The 16166-nt window shown below is 31.7% G+C and overlaps 1 protein-coding gene and 1 long non-coding RNA gene across 2 annotated transcripts; both read left to right on the forward strand.

Annotated features, from left to right (window-relative positions):
- Positions 1-1671: 1671 nt before the first annotated feature.
- LOC144997613 (uncharacterized) lies at positions 1672-4063 on the forward strand. The gene is made up of 4 exons (XR_013659862.1): positions 1672-2618; positions 2844-2883; positions 3000-3090; positions 3603-4063. It is a non-coding gene; the product is annotated as an uncharacterized LOC144997613 (long non-coding RNA).
- Positions 4064-12009: 7946 nt separating this feature from the next.
- On the forward strand, positions 12010-13960 carry LOC144997404 (E3 ubiquitin protein ligase DRIP2-like). The gene is made up of 5 exons (XM_078957307.1): positions 12010-12731; positions 12861-13078; positions 13178-13222; positions 13360-13435; positions 13656-13960. The coding sequence occupies exons 2-5, from the start codon at positions 12903-12905 to the stop codon at positions 13815-13817; spliced, it is 459 nt and encodes a 152-aa protein (XP_078813433.1). The 5' UTR covers positions 12010-12731; positions 12861-12902; the 3' UTR covers positions 13818-13960.
- The last annotated feature ends 2206 nt before the right edge of the window (positions 13961-16166 follow it).

Raw genomic sequence — 16166 nt, forward strand, 5'->3', positions numbered from 1 at the left:
TCAGTCTAGGCTATGTTAATGGATCATATATCATCAATATATCTTATATTTTCAGTAATTATTCACAAAGTGAGACCATTATGTGTTTTTCATTTTTTGTGTATTCACATGTATCCAATTTTGTTATATATTTCAATCAACTTATGATTTTATCTTATGATTTTGACATATATAATTTCCCTAAAAATATTTCTACACAAATTTCCAAATCCGAGTACTCCCCGAGTACTCTCTACTCGGTAGTTGGCCGAACAGGTACCGAGTAACGAGTTCTACAACCATGCCTGTAGTCATAGGTTTCTCCGGTTTCCAACGTATTTGACAACTCAAGTGAGTCTCCGGTTATCTTCTCCATCAAGGCTGCAATGTTCATGATTTTTCTGGCGAAACATAACCTTTTTAGAAAATAAAGATTAACACATCAAATATATTACAAATTCAAGAAAACATACACAAATACACATCAAATTACTATTCATCATCTTCAACCTCCAAGCCACCATTAAAATCGAGTTATAGGGTTTATGATTTTCAGATGATGGTGTTTGATGGGGATTGAAAGGTGGTATGTGTTGTTCCAAAATCAATTTCGGAAAGTAGAGAAGAGAGAAGTGTACATGTGTTGTTCTAAAATTGAGCATAAACACACAGTGATTTGAAAATCGTTCCAAAAACCTAAAACCCAAAACTAGGGAAAAGATGAGCATGATGAAGATCTATAAACAAAGAAGATGAACACACACTTCGATTTCTTTGTGGAGGATGAAACACGTACATCATATAGGAGCATGAAGACACACACACACACTTCAATACGATTTCTTGAGCAAAACTTCGATTTTTTGAAGAATAAAACCCCAGAAACAATTTCCTGAGCAAAATGATTTCATCAATGACAGATCTAGTAAAAAACAAAATCATACACACATGTAGATATGGGTTTGTGTTCTGATCTAACACACACACACATTTAAATCTGAAGAAGCTCTCAAGAGCAAGATGAACAAACCAGATGAACCCGATAAAGATCTCAACGACATGAACAAACCCATCAGAAGCTCTCGATAGATCTGGAATTTTTAATCGAAGAAGATGAAGATGGAGAATTATTTTCTGGGTTTGAGTTCTTGAGTTTGAACAACAAAAGATGAAAATGAAGAATTGATTTTTAGGTTTGGGTTCTTGAGTTTGAAAATCGAACACACATATGGGTTTATGTTTGAAATTTGTTCAGATCCAACACACACATACACACACTCACACACAAATCTGAAATCATTTATGGTGTTTTTAGCCGGAGACTCGCCGGAGCCTTTGGAAACCAGCTAAACCTCTCATAGCAGGTTATAAAGATGTTTTTTGAACAGTTCAACAAATTCAATCGAAAAATATAAACAAAAAAGAAATCCAATGACTAAACATGTACAAATCTAAAAATATATTAGCCTTTTAAAACATTATCCATTTATAAAATTATAACAAAAAATAACTTACTAGGCGTACATGACAGCCCTATCTTAGCTTCTATCAAGAGTCAAAGACTAGAAGTTAGATGGGCTTTCTGGTCAATTACATTGGGCTCCTTAAGAGAGTGTATTGGTCTAGGGATCGGTTAGTATTTAACCCTAGTCGTTGACATGAAAACCCTATCATATCTTTCCCGTCGGATCACACACCTGACTGTCTGCTGAAATCTCGCCATGGCTTTTTTATTTCTATATATATTCCATCTCTGCCCCCATAGTCTTGTCGATTACCGAAGATTTTGCCTTCTTTTCTGATTATCTGGATCTTCCAGATGGTGGAAGAATCTCAAATTTTGGTTTTTCCATTATGATTGCAAATTGTTGGTCTGATTCAGAGGGTCAACCACTTCATGTAGACAAATCCTTTTCCCACAAGAATGTTAAGTCCCTTTTTTCTGTTTATTTCTCCTATTTGATTTGTTGATTTCTGTCCTCACTTCCATAGGCGTTTTATTTTTGGATTTGGTGAATATCATGGCATTTTCATGGACATGAAGTATGACTTTGATGGTGAACTGATATTAATCTTTAATGGCATTGACTCTCACAAATCGTTTCGTTTAACTGGTAACTCATTAATTTTCTCATTCCTCCATTCTCTTGTTGTTGGTTATTGGACTATTTAAGGAAATTGTCATTGGTATAATTTTGAGATAGTATATATTATTCAGAATTACAATGACTAGATCCATGAATCTGATTATATAATAGCTTCATTCGTCCAAACAATCTATAAACACCAACAAGGGGAAGAAGAAAGTTAATGTGTTACCAGCGAAACACAATGATTTGTGTGAGTCTATGTCATTGAGATACCATACAAAAGGGATTACTATTTGTTCACCATCAAAGTCCCACTTCCTGTTCATTAAAATGCCATAATATACATCAAATCCAAAAATAAAACACCTATGAAATAAAGGATAGAAAACAAGAAACCAAACATGAGAAATAAACAGAAAAATGTTGTTGAACTTTATTTTCTTGTGGGAAAATGAATTGTCCACAAGATGTGGTTGAGGCTGGAATACATTTGAATCCAGCAAAAAAGGAGCATTCTCCTTGGTTCAGTTTAACTCCTTCCTGTGATCAGTGAGCTATATCCCTTTTAAATTTAATCATATAGCTAATAGTATCTTCACTATATATCTTTTTTTTTTTTTTTTTTCTTATCTTTGAACCTTTCTGTTTGGTTCAGTTTAACTCCTTCCGTGATTATTGATTATTGAGCTATAAAGCTTCCTTTTAAATTTAAATGTATAGCTAGTACTATCTTTACTATCTTATCTTTATATTTTATTGTCTTTGACTCTCTAGGAACAGAAAGAACATTCTGCAACTACTAGTGCAACCATACGTAAGTACATCTGCATTTTCAGTATAACGATTGTTTATATAATGTCTGTTCAGTAGGATATAAATTATTGACAATCTTTTTTCTGGTATTTGTAATTGCATATACTGATTAACAAGTTATTCTTGCGTGGATTGGAATTTTCATCCATATGTGTCTGTTCTCATGAAGTATATCGTGTTGCAAGTTAAGCATGTTTGCCAACAGGAGGTATGTTCTTTTTTCTATGATTCAGTTAACTGGATATAACTATTGATTTTGTTCATCAAAGAAGTGTCGTTCTTTTCTCATGATCTCCACTGAGTTGATTTTAGTTAGAGAGTTTTAAACATATATAATGTAGTAAATGTAAACCCCTTTTGAAGTGCTGTGAGGAAAAAATCCATTGAAACATGGAGCTTTCAGTGCATGATGCAGAAATTGGTATACTAAACACTAACGGATATTGTCCCCATGTAAATTTAATAACTAAAAAGCATTAAACTGTTAAGAGAGTATGTCTTGCTTTTCTTAATTGTTTGCATAAACATTAAACCATGCAACCCTTAACTACATACAGCAACGTGAGTTTTGGTTGACTAAAAAAACTACAGTTTTGGTTAGACTTAGCCAATAGAACAAGTACATCTAGTGGCCATGCGTATGTATTTGTTCTTTGTTTTTTGGATTTTTTTTACAAAAATATTTCCTTTAGTGACTTATATTTTTAATAATCTGAACAGGTTGGTATATTCATGAATGGTAAACTTTTTACCCCGGAAATGAAGCTCCTTGATGTGGTGAAGCAATGGATGGCTATTGTTTGTTCAGAGAGAAAAATAACCGAAGGATGTTCTTCCGAGAACTTCTGTGTGAAGCTCACTTTCGCTCGAAGAGAGTAGACAAGCAGTGGATAACTATTTTTGGAATCACCAGGAAAACATCCCAATTGACATTTGATTCTAATGCTTCCTATCAGTCCAATAAACTTCACAAGGGTTTTGAAAAATGCTACATATTTATCTTTATATGATTGATCTTGATCTTTTTTTCATGAGATTATTGATTTATCTGTCAATTTCACATTCATACACTATTAGGAAATCAGTTTTCATCCTGGTTGCCGCCCACGGTAAAAAAATAAACATTATTGATGAATGGTCACAATATGTTTTACAAATTTAGTGATGAATTCGCAAAAACTATATAACGTGCTATAATTACTTTGTTTGAAATCAGCGACAAATTTGATAGAGAACAGCTATGAATTTACCCATGTTGCTCATCATTTGAAATAGTTTTCCATACTCTATCACTAACTGTCACTGTATCTCTGCTGTTGATCCATCACGAAGTTTCCATTAATAGTTCATCTTAAAGTTTCCATTACAAACTCTATCCTGATCTCATATATTTTTATAATTGTGAAGCATAATAGCATGGGATAGGCCTAGGCATATCTCAAGATTTTTGGCTTGTTCAAGCCGCTATTCTTGTGTTGCTAAGCGTACTGCAATTGCATAAATGATGAATATGCTATAAATATTATATTTACTGATAAATACGGGGAATAAAGGAGAAGATAATTTTATTGTACAAAACATAACATAAAACTGTCTCATCTTACAAAAGAATAACATAATGGTTTTTAGGGGTATCAAATATTTCTGACACGACATGAAAATGATTTATATAACATGAACACGACAAAACAGAATGACAAGTTTATTCATGAAAAAAAATCAATTAATACACGACAAACACGGCACGACATGAAAGTTGTCTTGCTTGCTTGTTTTCTTTTTGTTTACGCTTAGTGTAAACAACACAATAGCATAGGCTAGGTTTGACTTGTCTTAACGGATACCAACACAACAATAGCCAATAAAATATAAGCAACACAAACCATAATATATATGTAGTTCCACTTCTCAAGCTTGCTCCACTAAATAAAAAGTCACTAATAATTTAGGAACTAACTAAAGGTTACTAATAATTTAGGAACTACAACAAGGATACTATAATATATTAAATTCCACATTATATAATAACATAAACTTCTTGTCAACATTATAACCTAGTTCTCATAAATTAGTAGAACATGAGACATTTGTTGAGCTTAAACCATGGAAATGAATATATGCTTTACGATGCCAACTATTTACGAAATTTATAATGGTAAATGCACCATGTCTTTGCTTTCTTGGGAAGGCTAAAAAAATCTATCTTAGAGGGGAAGCTTTTACTCTGAATGCTAGGCCTTTTGGCTCTAAATAAAGTTTTTGTAGCATAATCAAAGTGAAGGTATGGTGTTTAACAAAGAACATGACATATATCTAACTCTGGGTTTCTAAGTGCATAACTCTTGAGCAGACGAGAAGATATGATCTCTTCATGACTTTTGTGTAAGAATCATGAGAATTTGCTAACCCGAGAACCTAAGACAATACTTGATTCTTCTCGGGGAGATACTTTAATAGCTTTAAAAGATGTGTCATGACCTTCGATGCTTGATGTTCTCTAAAAGTTGTGTTGTCCAAAGGTAACTCTTCCAGAAATACGTGCATCCAAATGTTCAATTATTGTATCTACGATCTCAATAGTGTCTGCGAGAACTTGGAGTAAGCTACAGAAGAAGAATACGACAAGCTCAATGGAAGGAAAACAAATTCAAAAGAAAACTGGCTGAAAGTCTTCGGTTGTTGTTGCACCAATAAAATATTCTTTTTCGCAACTAAGAAATTGTAAATAGGACTAATCACTCCATATTCTTTTTCGCAACTAAGAAATTGTAAATAGGACTAATCACTCCATCAATTTTTTGCTCCTAGCAGATTTTATCAATAGTACTAGTCCATCCAGGATGTCATGTTGATTGTATCAGAAAAATAAACTATATAAAGTAATAAACCACTTAACTTGCAATATTTGCGGGCTATAGAGGGTTTCATCATCCAAAGATCCACATGTCTGTCTTCGTGTCTTTTCATATATATATATACATATATAAATGTGTGTGTGTATGTGTATGTATCCATATATACGTATGTATGTATGTATGTATGTATGTAAAATATGTATGGACACACATATTCATATACAAATATGTATATACAAACACACACATGTATATATAAAATCTTATTTTACAATTTTGTATAACATTAAACTAGGTTAGAGACCTGTGTATTACACGGGTTTGTAAATTAGAAAATCAAACTACATTGATAGAATAAGAAAATTTTAAAATTTAATACTAAATATGGTGAAATATAGAAAATATTAAAGTTTAATTATAAAACTCTAATGATGAATAGGTATAAAGTATGACTTTCAATGTAGAATGTTATTGTACTTTAATAAACGGGACTTTAAACGTACAATGCTAAAATACTATTAATTGGAAGTATAATGTTGAAATTTTATTTATTTATTTCCATATAATACAAAATTGATATTGCAAATACATATTTATAAACTTAAGAATAAGAGAATAAAGATGGAATGTGGAAGAAGGATTGGAGGAGAAGCAACTTCGATGCTTGAAATCAAAATCGTGAGTATCAAAAATCATGTGAGTCAAAAGAATAAGAAAAATGGCATTTATAGAATAAATTGAATATAGAAAAAAAATTGATATCAAATTAATTTGGATCCTAATCAATAAATAGAATAATTATAGGCTATATTAAAGGTAATATATCAATTAAGTGATTTCAAATTTCAAAATTATTAGCAGAGTTTAATTTTTTTTTTATTGAATTATCGGTTGATATGGATTAAATATGGATTATCTGTATTTTAATTTTGAATGAACCTAAAATTCCCGTTTTCAAAATTAAAAATGAATATATATTTCTTTTGATGATTTATAGAGTACATTAAATGAAAATGTTTGTTAGATATTTTATTTATTTAATGTCAAACCCTATAAAAACAATGTAAATAAGGAAGTAATTTTTTGACATTTAAAATCAATTAATTGATTATCAGTATTTTAATTTGGAATAAAGTTAAAATTTCGGTTTTAAAAATTTAAAATGAATGTACCTTTCTTGCTGATTTATAGATTACATTAATTGAAAATATTAATTAGATAATTTATTTATTTAAAGTCAAAACCTATAAATAAGGAAGTAAATAATGTAGTAAATTATGATTATATCGACTGTAAATATGTATGTTACAATTTTTTAAAAAATTAATTGGGATTGATTGTGAGAAATATCACTTCAAAGGTTTCTGACTTATATTTGATTAAATAGATATATCTATATCTACAAAAATAATCAATAAAAGTCACAAAGTATCGTTCACCATGCCTTGTTGTGGATCTTAAACGGTCTAAACATATATGTGTGTATAAGGTCCAATAAATCATTGCCTCTTTCATAGTTACATATGAATGGTGCTTATGTCATCTTGCAAAGTAAGCATGATTTACATACATGTCAAATGATTCCAAGATATCGTTCGATTGAAGCTTGGTGATATGTTTCTTTTTTATATGGTCAAGACGACGATGCCACATACATGATTTATCTGAAACATTTTCGGAAGAATCAATGTTTATGATTAGATTATTAGATTTCTAACACAAATAACATTTTCATATGTACCATTGCAAAGGCTAGCTTTAAAGTAAAAATAACCATTCTTATAAACCAAAATATCACAATTTTCATTATCAAAAGAGAAATGAAAACCATCCTTGTACAATGCATAAAAAGAAATAATGTTTCGTGCCATATCAGGCGAGTAACAACAGTTTAATAATCTAAAATTAACACCACTACTAATCACGAGCTCGTAATCCCCAGTCCTTATAACATGTGCATTGTGTTTGTTTCTTATGAGTACCACATCATATATCAAGAACCCAAGAATTAGAAGTTGATGTACTATGGAATTCAATCATAAATATACCTGAGGTGCTACACTCCTTGACTTTGTTCTTCATTAGATCCTCCATGTATTTACGGCGACTACATTTCCAATGTCCATTTGACTCGCAGTAGAAACAAACGCCTACTTTAGGTAACTAGTAAGAGCTATCTCGAAATCGACCTTTCTCTTGAGACCTTGATTGGACTGTCCAACCAAGGTATTTCACTTTCCTTTAGGAGGAGAAACCTTTTTCCTTTTAGCAGTACCATGGCCAATGGTCAATCATTAATATACCCAAAATGTGCACTTTCAACTTTGGTTGAAATTAAAATGTCAGGAATATATGAACCATGGACCATGATTAAAAATTAAAGATTAGGCCCATTAGCCTTTTTGCAATGTATAGGTTCCATAAACAATAACAAGAACAAACCCTAATAACTCTCCTTTCATCGTACACAACCGAGAGAATTAGAAGAAAAATCATTTAGATTGGGAAAGAGAATTCCAGGAAGGAGTAACGTAATTGATTCTTAGAACTATCAATGTAAAAGTTGGTAAGTTTTATTACATGTCTAATTTGAAGTTCGTAACGATTCAAAAATGAAAGATGTATATAAATGTGCGTGTCTTCTAATTTCTTAATCACTACAACATTGATTACCATAATGATTTCTAATTTGATTTTAAGTGTGAATGGAAACAATATCATGAAATAAAACTTGTGATGAAATAATTTATGCCTTAACAAAAATATGAAAAACGAATTAAAAGGGGTTGTAGAAAATACAAACACTATTATTTTGTTAATATTGTTGGAAAATCATTTCGATGATGAGTCGACCATACAAACCATCATGTTATGCACAACCTGCTTTTTACCGTACAAATAACTAATAGTTAACATGATATTTTTAGACATTTTTATTTTCAATATATAAGAGCACGTGGGCTTTTCATTAATACATTAATTGTTGTATAATGAGTTGAATAAGCTTATGGATAACTTTATAGTGAGGTATATTCATAACCATTTTAAACAAATCTTTTATGGTTCTTTATTATTATTATTATTATTATTATTATTATTATTATTATTATTATTATTATTATCTTATTTTATTTATTTATTTTTTTAAGAACAAATATAAGTATTTTGTTTTAGTGTTAGTCTGTACTATGAATTTTAGGTCCATCCATGGTTGATTAGGAATCATCATGATCTTTAATTACTTTTTAAAATATATAAATTTACAAAATTAGTATATAACTTTTCTTAATATGCCATGTGAGTTCATTTGTAACCAGGAGCTACTTAATTACTAACCAAATATAACATTATATTTTACCACTTTTAGGACACCAACTTTTATATACCTGAAAATTATAAGGCTTAAATTTGAAATTTCTCATGAAATAGTGCATGATAAGTAACAAATTTAGACCAATAATTTTTCAAAATTATACAAACACGATCAGTAACAAAAACAATTTAATCTAGTGCCTCGAATAAATAAAATGAATAATCCCTAAATAATTAACTTATTAAAAAAATAGAATACTTACTCTAGTATATATCAGTAGACATTTTCAGCGTGTTATATAGATGGAGAGAATATCTTCATGACTGAGTATAACCTCTAGATCAAACAATTCATTGAAATGATACATAAATTGCTACAAAGCAAGTATGTTAAAGCACTCGTTAATAGGTCACCTAGTAAGACATGTTAAGCTATATGTCATAGAGACCCATGTTCGAATCTAAAGAGATGCTAAGGGATGTCGAGTGTATGATGTGTAATGCAGTGCTGTCAATGGGCAAGTTTTTTCAATTTGGGTCATAACTTAAGGATCCACAAAATATAAAACTATTCACGTTGCTCATAACTAAAATATCTTATATGGTTACAATCACTGTAGTAGAAAGGATGTATTGTACCTATTCATTTTATGATTACCTTGATACATTGAAGTTAGAAAGATTTATCTTTTTGGAACATTCATTTATTTTTTTCAAGGCATATAACATCTTTTCTTTTACTGTAGAATCATTTCACAAATCTTATAATACATGAATTTTATTTTACTAGGAAGTATAAATATATGTCATAAAGCATTATGAAGAATTGAAACCTATTAAGAATCTTTCACATAAACACACGCTTGAATTCATCGATTAGTGCCAAGATCAGGGTTATAATTCCATCCACTCACTAGTTTCCTCTATCTTCCTTGATTAGCTTTACAATGAATATGGTAAATAATTTTCTTTTGTATGAGTCCATGACAATTCAAGGATTGTAGTTTCCAAATGGCACCCTTTGTGTATCATTGCTTTTTTAGAAAGTATAATTTCCACTCCATTTTTATGGTTATAATTCTTATTATATTTCAAATAAATTCTTGTCATAAGCTTTGGAGAATATATTGTGTTAGATCGCTTGGTACTAAAAGTTCACCGTTGCTCAAAGGTTGCAAACCATACATTAACTAAGTTTAGATAGTCCTGCTAGAAGAAATTTAAATCTCTAAATTATGACTTATGTATGATTTAACCATTTGTGCTTTATCATCATGTTCTTCGTTATTCAAAGTTTGGTCTTAAAAATAGCGTATGTATTTCTAAGATGGAAATTTCTCCTGTAATCATGACAAATCAATTTCAAGTATCTATAACAGGCATAAATTTAGTGTAGGTATCAGAATTTTGATACTTTTTATGGTTATAGTAGCGGCTATTCATCTAGACATAATTTTTTTTTTTATATATATATACACACAAATTAAATTAGTGTTGCCCCATTTATGGTCAAGTTTTGGGAAATTGAAAGAGTGTGGTTTCTTTCAATCATGAATCCTTCATTACGTCTATTAGTTTATAAACAAAGTCCTTGCCTTTGCTACTAGTACACACATATGCAATAGTGAAACATACAAGCAACCATAAGCTGCAATAAGCTTATTCGGCAATCTAAAATTTTCTACATCATAAAGTCATCATATACGTAACAATAATACGATCATCATATTGTTAAAGAAACATGTGAAGAACAACAATTTATAACTATAAATAATATTGACTTATACATTTGGGCTTGTCCCCACCATACTTTTGGGTGAACTTTGCTTGGGTCACTAGATAATCACCCGTTTTAGCTTGCATTTTTGGATCGCAATATTGTGTTGGTAACCTATCTATTTTATATCAGTACCCATGATGTAATGTCAAGCGGACCTCTACACATACGAGATACCCATGGATAACTAGGTAGTCCCACATCAACACCATTTTCAAGATAAAAATCATAATAACCATAAAAATAGCTATGTTTACTCACCTTGATATTTCATGGTTGAAAAATTCCTAACTCCTTGTATTGATTTGCTCCCAATAGCTGAGAAACTTGTGTTTTACCATCCATGACTTTCTATTGTCAACATACACCACTTTAAATAGCATCAAACAAGTCTGAGTTATATAAATCCACAAATCTACTTAATATTTATTATAGTTTAGTCTAATGTTAGTGTTTTTCACTTCAATTGACAACAATAAAAACAAACCATCATACAAGATCTAATTTTACTATCACCACAAGTAGATACCAAATCAACTACTTAGGGATTCATGAATCTAGATATAATTATGGAATAAACAAAATACTTTTTACCTCTTATTTGGTCGCTAAACATGTAATATAATCTACTTACTAAATTTCATCAGTAAGTACTCGTTCTTCATGATTGGCAAATCCTTTTCCTTTTCCCTAATTCGAAGGATAGAGAATGAAGAGTGTTTACCATTTTGATCGTGGGTAAAAGTGATTGATAATTGTTGATGAAACACTAATCAATTTGATATTTATATAATTTACCCTAATCAATCCCCTGTAAGTCTCTTTTAATGTTTAAAATTGAACCACACGAAGAATGTTGTAAAATAATAATTACTCACCTAATTAAAGACAAACCATTTTTCACACCTTAGAGTTGCGTTTACCGAGAACCTTTTTTTTTCTTAATTTTTTTTTATTTTTTTAATGTGCTGCCCACAGTGGTTGGCCAACTGAAAATCTTCAAAAATACGATATGATTGGGCCACATATATTGTCCTTTCAGATGGTGCGCGGGTCACATGTAATTCTTTCTTTTATCGTTTTTGACGTAGCTTTCACTGCCACCACTTCATTAAAGTAGATAAGTTCCAATCATCCATAGTTTGTAACACATGGTCATGATAGGTCGTTTTATAAACGACCATACATCATTCCTTGTGTATGTTCATCTAGATAGTTTGTTTTTCATGGCCTATTCTTCTGAAGGTATTTAAGCTTAAGATGAAACTCGAGATGGAAACAAGTTAAAATCCTTATGGTGTTTCTACTTTCTTGGATTATCCTTGGACCTGCAAAGCCCCATGAAGATCTGTTGGTCTGCATATTGGAGGAAGGAAAGGTTGGGCCTGGAGTTATGCATGTCAATCCGGTGAAAGAAAAAACATGTCCCTGGACGTGTGATAGGTTGTAGGTTGATTGGGCTGCAAATTAATGTTTCTTTCCTGTGTTCTATTCCTAAGCAATGCCCACGACTCCAAGATTGGTATCGGTTTGGACAATATCAATAGAAAATAAATGCCCAAAAGATAACAGGCTGCTTCTCTCAAGAGTCAAGACTACAAGCGATATATATGAGATTTCTGGTCATTTACCCTAGGCGTGCCAAACATATCTTCTGCCGCCGTCAGATCACGCACCTGATCACTGTCTGCTGAAACGCTGCTATCCGATTTTTATTTCTACGTTCCATCTCTGCAGCTCTCCATCGTCTTGTCGATTATAGAACGTTTTACCTTCTGTCGTTGATGATTGCTATTTTTATCCTCTTATTGGCGCCGGCTCTAAAGAAGAGGAACAAATAAATAGCAATTATAAGTTGGAGATTCTTCTGGAAGATCAAACTCACCGGATAATCAAGGAAAGAAGGTAAAACAATGACTTTATCCTTGAGTCTGATTATATAATCATCAGTCATTTTTGGCATTCAGATTTCTAGACCTGTAGACCTAATCCAAAATTCTTTTTTGTTCGCTTAATTAAATATGTATGTGGCAGATTCAGTCGTCCAAGCAGGCTAAAGATCAATCAACTACGGATATGAGGACAGGAATCAAAAAACGAAAGAGGAGAAATAAGCAGCAAAATACTGTTGAACTTGCACCTTCTTTTTGGAACAGGATCTGTCCACAAGATGTGGTTGACGCTGGAATGCATCTGAATCCAGCAAAAAAGAATCATTCTGCTTGGTTCAGTTTAACTCCTTCCTGTGATCAGTGAGCTATAAAGATCCCTTTTAAATTTAATCATATAGCTAATAGTATCTTCACCATCTTATCTTTTTTATTTTCTTGTCTTTGATTCGGTACCAACAGAAAGAACACTCTGCAACTTCTAGTGGAACCATACTTACAGATAACGTAAGTACATCGGCCTTTTCAGTATAATGTTGTTTAATGTCCATATAATTCACCAGTTTATTAGGAAATAAATTTTTGACATTCATTTTTCTGGTCATTGTAACTTGCATGTACTGATTAAAAACAAATTATTCTAGCATGGAGGGGAATCCAGATGTGTCTATTCTCATGAAGTATATCGCGTTGCAACTTAAGCATGTTCACCAACAGGAGGTATCTTGTAATTTTTCTGATTCGATTAACTGCGTATAACTTTCGTTAGAGCTCAGTTGTCCGTTAATTGTTCTTTTTCCATGGAGATTCAGCAAATATAGACTTTACTAATAGAACAAGGACGTCACAGTCTCATAGACATGTATTTGTTCTTCTTTTTCATGTTTTTGTATCAGAAAAATATTTTATGTAATGACTTATATTTTAATAATCTGAACAGGTTGGTATCTTCTTGAATGGAAAACTTCTTGCCCCGGAAATGAAGCTGCTTGACGTGGTGAAGCAGTGGATGGCTATTGTTGATTCAGAGAGGAAAATAACCAAGATAGGAAGTTCTGCTGAGAACTTCTGTGTGAAGCTGACTTATGCTCGAAGAGAATAGACAAAAGTATGCAGTTATAATAAAATCCGACAAATGTTTGTTCCTTAATTATGCCATTTAACCGATTGACTTTTACAAGTTCTTGGTTAATGCTGATTGTATGAATTAATTAGCTGGTTCCCTAGTGATTATTAGACTTTTAAAACTAATAATGGTTACATTGTTTTTGAGTAACCAACTAGCAATGATCTTTGAAAATAACTTACATCAGAGTTAGGGCTCTTTAACAAGTTCTAAATTTTTAAGATCTGAATTTATAAAAGGTCCAAATTTTTAAGAGTCTGAATTTTGAAGATCTGAATTTCAATATGTTGTTTAGTTGAAACAACTAAATTGTTCTGGAGAATGATAAAAAAGACCATTCCCTTATTTTTTATCTATTATTTTTTATAAAATAATTGACTAAAATTATTAAATAATTATAACAAAGATATAAACACAATACAAAATCAAAATTAAACATATAATAACTTATTCATAACATATCATGATCATAAACTTCTCTCCTAAGCATCTGCTAGTAAATTCCACAGTTAGAAAGGACAAAGTCAGATAAATATAAACATACTTTCATTTCATTTGCAATTTGGTTGTAATGAGCCAAAAGTACCATTAAATTTTCATTTTCAAAACACCTAAAAAGATACAACCAAATGTTCCAAAACCAACCACAATATAAATATGCTCAAAATCAGAGTAAATCCAAATAACAATGAGGAATAAAAATCAAGGGGATGTTGTGCGATCACGACAGACCCTTCCCTTTGGAACCAGAAGTACCTGAAACGTATTAACCACAAAATTATAAGCATAAACTTCAGTGAGTTCATCAAAATACCACATATCATACGTAACATCGGGTCCCACCCACATATTTGGCCCCACCCATCATAACGTGCCCTACATAGAATACTCACGGGTCCTACCCAACATATAAACGAGCCTGTCCAACATACATGCAAGAGTTACAAAGACAACTAGCATCCTACACGGTATAGTAAGAAGACTCACCTCTCTCACAAAGATATACAATTCCCAACTCAACGTCATGAAATAGGTCTTACAACCCACCTATCGAAATACACAAGGTCATACCTTACTCTACACTTTAGAACTAGTAATTTGACCAAAAATCAACAAGGTCAAAAAGTTAATGATTAAAGTTCTTAGACGATATATACATTCTATATTTTTGTATTTGATTTTACCCTTTACAATGTATATCCTTTCCTTATTTACAGGAATGGTTTTGTATTTATAATTGATTTTGTATAATGAGAAGAATCAATCAAGAATACCATTCTTTATGGTATCAGATCCTTGCCCTAGCCCTAGCCGTCACTACCCTCTTCTTCTCCAACATCCTTCTCATCAAACATGGTAGCACCAAGTGAATCTTCCGATTCTGGCAAGACACAATTCCACCCAACATTCACTGTCACTAACATTAAGAATGTTGTCCCTCTCATTCTGAATCAAACCGACGATCAATATGCTTTGTGGGTTGAACTGTTTCAAATCCACGTGTGCTTACAATCTTCTTGATCACATTGATCCGAACACTCTACGACCAGTAGGCATCAACAAAGAAACATGGAATTGTCTTGATGCTATTGTTAAATCATGGATTTACAACACCATATCTATTGATTTGCTCTAATCGATCATGAGACCCAGCACAACCGCTCGTCAACTTTGGAACTGTCTTCAAGAAATTTTCCAAGACAACAGAATTACTAGGGTTTTTTATCTCAAAAAACAGTTTAATAACACTCGCCTCTCTACGTTCTCCAATGTGCCAAATTACTATGCTTGTCTAAAAAATCTTTCAGATCAGCTTGGCAATGTCAGAAACAAAGATGGTGCTCCAGCTAGTTTCTGACCTTACAAAAGGAGTTTTCAACACCGTTTCCACTGTCATTCAGCAATCGGACCCCCTACCCAGATTTAATAAAGCTCGCTCTCAACTTTTGGTTGAAGAAATGTGACATCCCAACTTCTCGGCCAGAAAAAACCGATTTGTTTATGCTTTATTTGAAAACTAGATTCCATTTTAAAGAATAATATAGCAGAATTTGTTCCTAGAAAACATGATAAAGTTATTATCAAAGCATTTCCGAATAAATTATTTTGTTTATATTAAAACATTAGGATGTCATCTTCAATACAGAAACATAAGCATAAACAGACCTTACATTAATTTACATAAATGATTTACACCTTCTTTAATCTCTCAGTGTAATGTATCTTCGTATCGACACCTGTGATACAAATAAACTGAGTGGGTCAGGTTATGAAACATGTTGAGTACATAGGGATTTACATTTCACAATGTTATATATATATATA

The sequence above is a fragment of the Lactuca saligna genome, chromosome 5, assembly GCF_052625555.1.
Source record: "Lactuca saligna cultivar CGN05327 chromosome 5, ASM5262555v1, whole genome shotgun sequence".
NCBI lineage: Eukaryota > Viridiplantae > Streptophyta > Magnoliopsida > Asterales > Asteraceae > Lactuca > Lactuca saligna.